General features: G+C 43.1%; 1 protein-coding gene across 1 annotated transcript; it reads right to left on the reverse strand.

The window, feature by feature from the left end:
* Window positions 1–456: 456 nt before the first annotated feature.
* NTPCR (nucleoside-triphosphatase, cancer-related) lies at window positions 457–12,044 on the reverse strand. Its single transcript, XM_079971834.1, is given in 6 exon segments — window positions 457–621; window positions 5,075–5,284; window positions 6,893–6,989; window positions 7,674–7,836; window positions 11,616–11,715; window positions 11,718–12,044. Coding segments are annotated over 6 exon segments (888 nt in total). The 5' UTR covers window positions 11,967–12,044; the 3' UTR covers window positions 457–552.
* Window positions 12,045–12,278: the final 234 nt, after the last annotated feature.

Raw genomic sequence — 12,278 nt, forward strand, 5'->3', positions numbered from 1 at the left:
CTGAAACTGACATGGGGACAAATAGAAGAGGATGCCTTCACTCTGGTATGCCTCCCCTTTATCATATCACAGCCCAACAAGGCAACAACATGAACCCACTGACAGCATACGATTCAAAATGGCTAACTTAACCAAACAACTCTCTCCCCCCCCACACACAAACAAATCCCACTGCAGTCAACCAAAGACAATCAACCACACCCTAGGCCACACCAACCTCTCTCACTACCAAGGAAACATAACAAGAAAATAAAAAGAGAACCTACCCAAGTGACGCTGACACAAAAACCCCACACATACACTAAGTAAATGAACATAAGCTTTACCACTCCACCCCCTTCTCCCATTACCCCCTCTTTTCTTCCCAACCCTAAACTGCATATAACACCTATGTCTCATGACAAATGCAACTGATCTGCAGAAAACGCAACCTGAAGAAAGAGGCAATGCACGTGCTTTTGTAAACGAGGAAAATCTTTAATAAACATTATTTTGAAAAAGAAAAAGATGGAGTTTGCACTGGGATGGAAAGAACACATAAAATGGTGTGCATCATTTTAGGCAGCTCTGCACAGCTGCCACAATATCTTGCAAAATGCTGTCTCTATTCTCCTTTGTAATCTAGAATCAGAAAAAAATATGGATTAGTTAACGTTGCTGGCCATTTATTGTGACCAGTGTTAGAAACTGAGATATGAAAGCTAGGAGCTAAATAGTACCTTAAACCTAGGTTATGGGCACATCAGGGGGAATGTCTAGGTGTGCTTTTTTATAGCAAGAATACAAAGCTGAAAATGAATGAACTGCAGCTAAAATATTATGTTCATTTTTCATATTGTCTAGTCCTTTCCCTGCCCACCCCCCTAATATTCTTAAGAGGGTCTCTTCTCCAGTCTTCAGAGAGTAGCTGGAAGTAGAGAGGCAGAAAAAGGTTCTCCTTTCCTTCCACTCTGCAATTTTAATCTGAAATCTTGACTTCCGGGTTGGCGTCTCTGGTAATGGCGGAATTCCTCTGATCGGGAGGAATTTGTCTTGTGGAAATCTGGGTCTGGCCGCCACGGCAAAGGCGGAGACCCACTAAAAATCACAGGCGGGTGAAGCCTGTGAACATGGGATTTGGCTGGCACCTTTTGCACCTCCCCCACTCGCGGGGAAACCCAGTTTTGGGGTTCCGGAGCGACGTGGTGTGAGTGACGCAGTGCTTCGAATTGACTACTTCTTCCATGGAGCGAAGCCGCATAGCTGTTGCCGGAGAGCGCTGACTTTTTCCTGTGGACAATTTGATCTTAAAGCAACTACCTGTGAGTAGAGCGAAGAATTGGATTTTCAAACGTCTTAATTTGGCACCGAAATGGGGAGGTTCAAAACAGGAAGTCCGCCTTCCCCTTTTGTAAATAGACTGAAGCAAAGAGACTGTAAGCTAAAGTCTTGGAAAGCCTACTGTAAAGGACTAAATTTCCATCGGTAGAAAACATTAAACCCCCCTTGGAAGCAGAAGAGGGGGGAAGTTTTGGATTGTGTGTGCCTGCAGGAGAGAGCAAAGAAAGTTAAAATACCACCGCTCCAAACCTGGAAACGGGCTGCTAGTAAGACTGACGTTTTTGGATTGTTCATTGATAGTGAATAGAACGTTTGCTGACAGCTAGCTAAATAAGAGAGATACATTGTTTCCATGCTCTCCGTCTGCTCTTAAAAAGGAGTAAAAGTAACTGAAAATTGAAACTAACTTTATTGTTTGAACTGTGTTTAAAAGGACTAATACAAATAGAAACTGTTTCCCTCTAGAGGAAACCTCTGAAACTGTTATAAGAGCTGAGCTGGGGGAATTTCCAGCTGTAAGATAAAAAGCTGTGAGATTCTGGGACTGACCTTGAATCGGTCAAGAATGTTGACAGAAGAGGCCTTAGTGGCTGCATTATGTAAGATAAATGACTCACTGGAACAGCTTCACAAGAAGCTGGATTTAAATATAGAAAGTATAAATAATTTGGGACAAAAGGTGAACATCAATACAGAAACTATCCAGAAATTGACACAGGAATCTACTTTGACATGGCAAACTGCGGAGAAGGCTAGGGAGAAAGCTGTTGCCGTTGAACCTAAAGTAACACAATTGGAGAGAGAAAGACGCAACTTGATGATCATAAGTTGATGCCTGTCATGATTGAATCTAAAGAAAAACAGATTTTGAGGATCAGAGCCCTGCTTGAACTGGATTTGATGGACTTCCTCACACAGGAATTTGCTGTTTCTTGGGACCTGGACTTGGGTCAAGAAGAGACTAAAATTGTGAGGGCCTTCAGACTTGGAAGAGGAGGGAAAAAAGAGAAGAACAAAATAAGAGACTGTTGGAACTACCAGAAGAACTTAGAAGAACAACAGTCAAGAGAGGAAATTTTTAAAGACGTCCTGAAATAACTTTTGGATCTTAGGTCTAACTATGGAGATTTGGTTGCCCTGTCGAGAAGGAATAAAATCATCTTTAGGAGGGAGTTTCCCCAAGATCTACTCTTCAGCCTCAAAGGAAGGAAAATAAAAATAAGATCAGTAGAAGACAAAGCAAAGTTCTTGTACAGTGGTGTCTCGCAAGACAAAAAGAATCCGTTCCGCGAGTCTCTTCGTCTAGCGGTTTTTTCGTCTTGCGAAGCAATCCCATTGATGGCTTAGCGGCTTAGCGCTATTAGCGGCTTTTAGCGGCTTATCGGCTTAGTGGATAAGCAGATAAGCGGCTTAGCGGCTTAGAAAAAGGGGGGGAGGGGAAAAACCCGCAGGAACTCGCAAGACATTTTCGTCTTGCGAAGCAAGCCCATAGGAAATTCGTTTTGCGAAGCACCTCCAAAACGGAAAACTCTTCCGTCTAGCGAGTTTTCCGTCTTGTGAGGCATTCGTCTTGCAGGGCACCACTGTATAAGCACAAAGAAGACTTGCAGAAGGGACTTGGAAAAGAGTTAAGAGCTTCGGACAGAAGATCACCAGGTTGATGGACTATATGGAATTGGCGGAAAGGTCTGGCAGAATCCGAGACCAGGGAGAAGAGACGGTGGAAGAAGATTGGAAAAAGTTTAAAGACTATTTATAGAAATAATGTAAAATTAATGAGTATTAGAAAAATGTTGGAATGAAGTTATATGGCTTTAGTAGAAATGTTATAAGGAATTAAGTATAAATAGATTATTAGAGTATTAAAGGGAAAATAAGGTTAAAATATGTTAAGATAATTATATGACAGAAAATAGAGGAAGATGGAAAGGATTTGCTGAAACAATTTATAGAAGTGGAATACGAAAAGGGAGGTGTGAGGAGGTCGTTGAAACAAGTGAATGAAAGATAAGATATTGAAATGGTAAGATGTGTGTTTTGAATTGTTTTTGTTTGGTTTTGTTAAGTTTATTGTGTTAGTGTTGTGTTGTGTAATGTTTATACATTGTATTGTATTGTTTTCTTTTTTTCTTCTTTTCTCTTTCCCCTTTTTTTGTAGTGTTTAAAAGTAATAAATATTATTTTAAAATAAAAGCAATTTTAATCTGAAATCTTAGGTGCAGTACAGCGCCCAGAGTTCAGAAACTGCTCACGCTAATGAAATTCCCTGTCCCAAAGGCGCATAGAACAGGCATAGGCAAACTCAGCCCTCCAGATCTTTTGGGACTACAACTCCCATCATCCCTAGCTAACAGGACCAGTGGTCAGGGATTATGGGAATTGTAGTCCCAAAACATCTGGAGGGCCGAGTTTTCCTATGCCTGGCATAGAACAATGGAAGTTTCGAACACTGATTGTGACAGTTGTCAATATGGAAGGCTGAGGAAGTGGATAATTTCTTCACTGTAATTCCCCCATGGGAGAAATTTTCTTTCTGGCCCCAAGGTATCCACCTCCAAATTACCCGATTTGTATGTTAACTGCTTTACAGCAATCAGGTTCAATAGACTGCATGTGCTGCTGCAGATGTGAAAATATGCAACCAGGTGCAGTGAGTGTCGATGGCATATTACCAAACTAGCAAAGAGAGGCAAGACGTGTAAATTATGAATGAGTGAACTATATATGCCATGTTTGCAGAGAAAAAGAGGGCCCTGGAAAGGATAGGAGGCACAACAATCCTCCTTCCAGAGGGCTGAAAGCTTTTATAGGCAAAACACTACGAGCATCCCAAGCATGCATGACCTAAATTAGCAAGAGCTATATTGGACAATTTAAAGTGGGGGGAAACCAAAGAAGTTTGTGCAAAAATCAACTTGCAGAATCAATCTGGGGATGGAGCTGCTGATGAGATGCGGGGGGGGGAGTGGAACTATAAATCCATATTCTTAGAAGATTCTATCAAACTAAATTGACACAAATGAATCAAGAACATCTTGGGCATTTGCCTGCATTGATTTTGTGTCTGGTACTTCTGGTTTCGTGAGGTGCAATCTAAAGAGGCCTTGACATGTTGTTACCAGGTGCCAGAAACAAACATGAGGAAGAGCTATTATGCAGGGAGACAAATTAAAAGGTCTTCCGACACAAACAAGCAACAAGAGAGCAATGTGGTGGAAAGTGGTAGGCTTTGTGGACACTTCTGATGCTATTGCTGGTCCCAAGGACTCTGAAATGTTTTCCTATCTCTAGTGCCAAGCAAAAAAGAAAAAGTGTGTTGCATTTGTTTTAAGGTCTTCCCTTAAAATATCTAATGGACTGAGGGACTTCAAAAGGGCAAGAACTCAAGTTAATTGACCAGACTAGGCCCCTGGTGCACCCATGAACAGAGGTCTCTGTAGCCAGCCACTTTCATTAGCTGAACGCCATAGCTAACGTTTACATATGACTATAACCGAGTGCATGAGGACACACCATCCTGTTGGCAGAGGACATGCTTAGCCCACAGAAGATCCCAAGATCAATCCCCATCATCTCTAGTGACAAAGATAGAACTATGAGCCCCTCACAAGCAGGAAACCTATTCCTCCAAAGGGCATGCAATCCTGTCCAGAACACAAACCAAATGGTGGTAAGAGCTGATTGCTAAAACTGGGCTAGACTTCACAATGGGCAAAAGATGAAAACTTGCTCAGTGGACCTTCAGCCTACTTACATTGAAGACCTTCACCTCCTTTCTACTTCTGATCTCCTCCACAAGCCCCAAGGGCTTTCCTTTAGGCACTGGGATCGTTCCAAGAATCACAGTTCCTGATCCAGTCAGAATTTGACGGACAGCTTGAATAAAGGACTGGCTGAAGAGCTCCATTTTACCGATCTCGTCAATTATGCAGACCTTTTTCGCTGTGCTACTGGCAAGATCAGGCTATAAGGAAAATATAGGTATCTGATTGAAGCCACCAGTAAGAAAATTTAGTAGATTAAGTCAATTTATTACTGTCAATAGGCCAGAAATAAAATTAAAACATACACAGTACATCAGAATCTTAGAGCAAAACTTATTCAGAAGTGCGACATAATAACCTCTGCTTGGCCCCTGGAAATAGTCCTTCCAGATTCAGATGGCGAGTTATTCTCTTGTTTTCCCTGCTACTGATAGAAATTTAGTCACTATCAGGGATATCCTCAGGATTTTATCTTCCATTAAATATTAAACGTTAAACTGATCTGACCTCCCTGGTAATTTGGTCAGTAAAGGGCCAACTGTATGCTTCCAAATTCCAGCATAAAAAATACAGAACAAAAGGATGTGTTCTATAGATTCTACCTCATGTGTGTTACAGGGGCAGACCCTTGGGGCTTTTACTTCTGAGAAAAAAAGTTGTGTAACTGCAATGCATCGTTATAACAGGGCAATTCTATGAGTGCTTCCTTGGAAGTAAGTAATACTGAGTTCAAAGGGCCTTACTCCCAGGTTAAATGTGTACTGGACTGCAGCTTAAGATTCAAGTCATACAACAAAGAACCCAGCAGGTTGCTCAGATCACCTATTTCTTTAACAAACTATAGTTTTACATTACTTCGCCATGCCTTTTTGTTCCTGTGTGTCCTTCTTTATTTGCCTGCCCACCTGGTGCTCCCCATCCTCCCCCCCCCAAAAAAAAAAATCATTTTTAAAATTATTGTTATGTTGGTCTGACTACATATATGGTCCTGCACCTACTGAAATAACAGTTGACAGAAACTAGCTAAAGGGGTGTTATTTCACCCTCTGGGGTTCATTGTACTGTCCAAGCCACTTATTACCCTGCTGCTAAATACTCTATAAAAGAAAAGGAAAATGACAAGAAATGCCTTTGTACTTTCCTAAAATGAGGCATATCTGTATTAAACGCTTTGTGTTTGGATAAGCTCCGCGGGATAAACGAGTTATGGTAGAGCATATAGTTTGTCAGCATCGTTCCTGGAGAATTTTCAGGATACTAAGTGTTTTCTAATTTGTTTAGTGATCACATCGCTGATTTATCTTGGAATTGCATTTACCAATCCTAAATGGTGCTGAATAAGAGCAGTTATACAGTCACCCACACAGTTGCAAATTTCTCCAGTAGCATTTTAGCTTCCCACTAGTCCTGTAAGCCATGTGTTGAGAATCATTTGTTCCTTTTTGCAACTGAACAGAAATCTGAACCTGTAAACCAAATGTGAGAACTGGGAGGAAGGGGACTCCAAACACTGTGTGTCCACTCTTACACTGCACACCAGAACTCTGGGTAACACACCATCTTCCATGGAGTGCAAGAGGACGGGGTGGGGAGAGACAGACAGACAGACATGTAGGAAGCTGTGGGTGCAGAGGGACAGGAGGATGGTGGGAGCTGGGAAAACTCATAAATGGAGCTGACAATGGAAAGGGGTGCTGGATCTAAGCTCTACCAAGATAGAAGAGTACAAGACATTTCACTATAAACTCCTCATCATGTTTTATTCATTTATTCATATTGTTCTCCAGAAATTCCAAAATATTACTCACATTTCTCAACAAAGGAAGAGCCAACTGTTCAAATGACATTAGATCCACTACATACTGGCCAACACGGTATTCACGCCTTGCTGTGGAAGGACCAGAGCTGAAGGAAGGAAGAAAATACCCAACACAGTGAACAATAAAGCATTCTAGAACCCTGTTCCTTAGCAGATAACCCTCAGACTATGTGAAGCATGTCAAAATTTTCACATGCCCTTGCAGTGCCCCTTTAGTCACATTAGAATGTCCTCCCACCTTTCTTAGATGCCCCAGATGGTTGCTAATATTGCAATCCTGGTGGGATATATGCACAATATCACAATGAAACACATCAACTGGAACCAGAAAGTGGCAGCTACTAAGAACAGAATTCTACAAAAACTGGTAACTACCCTGGGGTGATATAAAAAGGGCGTGGGATTGGCTCAACACCCATATAATTGTTCCAGAAACTTGCTGTAAATTTTAACTGGGAGTACAGCTGCTCGTCATTTGCACTGCACATCATTCTGGTGGACGCTAACTATCCCTGTGCCTGTTGCCTCTCATTTATTGCATGCCCTGATACTTTGCTTGGTTTCTGTAACAAGAGTTTTTTGCCGTTTGGCAGCAACAAGTCAACACTAAAGATCAGCACAGCGACTTCACAATCTTATTCACCACTTCAACGTTTCATCTGATTCCAGCTACCCTTGAATGAGCAGCACAGGAGCTTCAAAGGGCAGTTGTGCATTCTACAAAGGCATTCCCAGATTAGGTGTCAGAATGTGAATTTAAAACGTCATACCCAACTCTAGACAAAATTCCTCTTCTTCCACTCAGAGTGACAACATCAAATCCTATTCTCCTGCCACCTTCTCTCACTTCTTCTGTATAAAATCCATCAATAGGGATACCGGATGATTTTAAAACTTCAGTGACTTTTTGGATCAGCGTTGTTTTCCCAATTCCTATAACAAGAAGAGTGTTTTTTAAGCCTTGTTTTCAGTATAATGGATGTGCAACAAAACAAATACACATATGTATTTCTGGACTCTTTTGGCTCCTTCCTCCTAACTGAAGCACACATTGCCCTTGCAATGGATGCTTCATCCAAATTGGCCTCCAGTTGTGGCAGCCTGCACTGCAAGTTATGCTGAGAAGAATTCACCATGCACATCAGAGTCATCATTATTGTAAGTCTTTGTGCCCCTTATCATGGCAAAAATATGAGATGGAAACATGAAGACATAACACAATGGGTCTGGTCTACCGGGCACATGATCCTACACACTGTGATCAGATTGTTCCCCATTTGTTTCAGGGGGAGAATGGTCAAGGCTGTGCCGTTTGCATTTTGGAGCTCCCAGGCAAGTAACACATTAGGTCATTGCATATATATCCATTGTCTTTTTTGGATACATTCCCAAGTGTCAGTTTTTAAGAGAGAGGGACAGTCTAAAAAAATGGAAGAGCATCTGCTTAGGTATTTTGTAGCCCTCTCTATTACAAATATCCCCAGTGACAAATATCCCCAGAAGTGATAAATGAGGGCCATCATCTCAATTTCTGCATCTTCTAGAATGCTACACGATAAAAGAGTTTTGCTTATTAATGTAACATCCACCCACCCCAAGCTCTATTGCAGTCATCTTGTATAATCATATTAACATCCACTGATAAATGACTGTTTCCTTGGCTCATAATTTAAATTTTCAGGAATCCAATTTACTCCAATAAAAGAGGAGGACAGTGATAATTGTATATTATTTAGAGCTGATGTACTAAATCATTTTTTAATAATTAAGTCACACAAACTAAATGTTAATGGGAAGAACGGGTGCTTGCACTTTAACTGATGGGCAGATAGAGTTTCAAAAACCTGCAAGGATCAAAAATGTGGCATGAGTTATAAGGAAAGAAAAAGAAATTAACTTTAATAACAATAGCAATATGTGAGATCTGTAAAATATTTAAATGTGTTTTGTCAGATAAATCCAATTCCATATTTCTTCTGTAAATTACAAACAACTGTGTGTTTTCATGGAGTAACAGAATAGATACTATAGCACAATACTATGCATACTTATTCAGAAGTAGACCACACTCTGTGTGCACAGTGCTGCAGTTTTGAGTGGAAAACGTTTAAATGCTAAGTTTTGATATTATCATTATTGTACAGTGGTACCTCAGTTTACGAACTGAATCCGTTCTGGAAGTCCATCTTAAACCAAAGCCATTCTTAAACCAAGGTGCGCTTTCCCTAATGAGGCCTCCCACCGCCAGTGCCCTTCCACCATTCATAGACCGAGGTAAAGTTCGCTAACCGGAACACTACTTCTGGTTTTGCTGAGTTTGTATACTGAATAGTTCATAAACAGGGCTTAAACCGAGGTACCACTATATTATTTACAGAGAAAAGGACATACCTATTTGCAACCTACAATACTAAGACAACAGAAACCTGGTTTAATTCAAACACTATGCTGTGTGTGGGGGGTGTCTTTCTGGAATACTTTTCAGAAGACATACTTGGATCTGGAACAAAAGAGATAATGGGGCTCAGAAGCAATGTGGAAAGCGGAGGCGGAATTCCAAATATCTTAAGTAATCAGGCCATTTTCTTAGCCGCAGGTGTCTAGTAAAGATGATAAAATGAGTTATGTGCTGTTACATAGATAAATATTACCAGAGAGAAGCGTCTCTCACAAACAGTGCAAATGACTTCCTTTATTTAGTACTGGCATTTAAAGCAGAACAGGCTTACAACCAATCCTAACTATGCCTTCTACACTGGGGCTAAATTATGTCAGGCTGCAATCCTGCGCCTGCTTCCCTGGGATTAAACTTCGCTGAATGCAGTAGCACTCACTTCTGAATAAGCATGCATAGTATTGCACTGTTGTTGTTTAGTCGTGTCCGACTCTTCGTGACCCCATGGACCAGAGAACGCCAGGCACTCCTGTCTTCCACTGCCTCCCGCAGTTTGGTCAGACTCATGTTTGTAGCTTCGAGAACACTGTCCAACCATCTCGTCCTCTTGTGCACTCCATCTTTCCCAACATCAGGGTCTTTTCCAGGGAGTCTTCTCTTCTCATGAGGTGACCAAAGTATTGGAGCCTCAGCTTCACAATCTGCCCTTCCAGTGAGCACTCAGGGCTGATTTCCTTAAGAATGGATGCGTTTGATCTTCTTGCAGTCCATGGGACTCTCAAGAGTATCCTCCAGCACCATAATTCAAAAGCATCAATTCTTTGGCGATCAGCCTTCTTTATGGTCCAGCTCTCACTTCCATACATCACTACTGGGAAAACCATGGCTTTAACTATACGGACCTTTGTTGGTAAGGTGATGTCTCTACTTTTTAAGATGCTGTCTAGGTTTGTCATTGCTTTTCTCCCAAGAAGCAGGCGTCTTTTAATTTTGTGGCTGCTGTCACCATCTGCAGTGATCATGGAGCCCAAGAAAGTAAAATCTCTCACTTCCTCCATTTCTTCCCCTTCTATTTGCCAGGAGGTGATGGGACCAGTGGCCATGATCTTTGTTTTTTTGATGTTGAGCTTCAGACCATATTTTGCGCTCTCCTCTTTCACCCTCATTAAAAGGTTCTTTAATTCCTCCTCACTTTCTGCCATCAAGGTTGTGTCATCTGCATATCTGAGGTTGTTGATATTTCTTCCGGCGATCTTAATTCCGGCTTGGGATTCATCCAGCCCAGCCTTTCACATGATGAATTCTGCATATAAGTTAAATAAGCAGGGAGACAATATACAGCCTTGTCGTACTCCTTTCCCAATTTTGAACCAGTCAGTTGTTCCATATCCAGTTCTAACTGTAGCTTCTTGTCCCACATAGAGATTTCTCAGGAGACAGATGAGGTGATCAGGCACTCCCATTTCTTTAAGAACTTGCCATAGTTTGCTGTGGTCGACACAGTCAAAGTATTGCACTACAAGGCTGTAATTCTATATGTAGTTACTTCACAATAACCCCACTGAACTCAACAAGGTTTATTTCAGAGTGTAAATAATTGCAGGTTTATAGTCCAAGCAGGGCAGACAAGCTGAAGCCTGGGGACCAAGCATTTTGGAACTTCCTCCTTGCGTGTGCAGCATTGAGCTCTCATAATGCCTCTGGCTTCCAGGACAGAGACGGATGCACAAGCACCAGTGCAGACTTTAGCCTGGTGTGCAAAACTGCAAATCTGCATTCATTGCTCTGTCCACTTTTGCACCTGGCATGTACCAAAGAAAGGTCGTCCAGATGGGAGTGAAGCCTTCTGGCCGAAAAGGGTTCCCCGCCCCAGCTACACACTATTACCACTCAGATTTTATTTTCTTGTAAATTTCACCGGGTTCAATGGAGCTTCTTGTCAAGTTAAGTGGGTGCACCTAGGATTGCAGCCTAAGCGCTTAAACGCAAACCTTTCCAGTTTAAAAAGGTTTCGGGATAGAAACCACACCGTGCAGGCGACTCAAAACATGCCAGGGAAGGGCGATCGTGGGAATGGGCGGGGGAGCGTGAGGCCCTAAGCACGTTTACTCGGAAGTAAGTTCGCCCCTGGCAGGCAGGAAGGAGCCGAGGCACGGCTCCGCTTTCTGCCCGGGAGGAGGCGGCGGAAGAGGAGGCCTGGGTTCAGCCGAGCTCTGCCTCCGCCTTCCCTTCCTGAAGTCTCGCAGCACCGGGCCGCTGCCCAGGCAGGGCCTCCCGCCCTCCTTCCTTCCACTCCGCTTCCGCAGGGTTGGGTTACCTGGCGGTCCCGTCAGGAAAACGTGCTTGGCCATGGCGGGGGCCTCCGTCCGGGTAGCGGCGGGGAAGCGGCCTGCCGTAGCGGGAGCCCTCGCGCTCCCTTCCTCCCTCCCTCCCTCCAGCCGCGCGCTCTCGGCAGCGGGGAAAAGAGCCCGCGGTGCTTCGGCTGCCAGCCTCTCTCTCCCCTTTCTTCGTCTCTGCTGCTTCCAAGTCCGGCAGCTCCGTTGCCCGCTTTGCGATGGACAGCTGCTCGCTCTTTTTCGCAGGCTTGGGCTGCGACGACCCCACGGTCACTTACTCGGGAGTAAGTTCCACCGAACACAGTGGGACCTGCTTCTGAGGAAGCATGCATCGCTTAAAGCGAGTCCCCTCCTGGCCTCTTAAAGTCTATCAACATTATTATGGCTTAATTTTATTCACTTATTTATGGCACTTATTTCTCGCTCAAATCATGAACCCCTCTGTCGAAGGTGTCATGGGCGCTGTAACTCCACAGCGGTTTGACTATACACGGAAGGTGCACGCTTCCATTGTCCCCTGAGACAGGTGGAGGCCAACCCGTATTATGTTTTTCTCCAAGAAGCTCAAGGCGGCCTACACGGCTCTTCCCCTCCTCCGTTAATCCGCACAACAAACCTGTGAGGTAGGTTAGGCTGAGAGGCAG

Source organism: Podarcis cretensis (assembly GCF_951804945.1).
Source record: "Podarcis cretensis genome assembly, chromosome: 3".
Classification (NCBI taxonomy): Eukaryota; Metazoa; Chordata; class Lepidosauria; order Squamata; family Lacertidae; genus Podarcis; species Podarcis cretensis.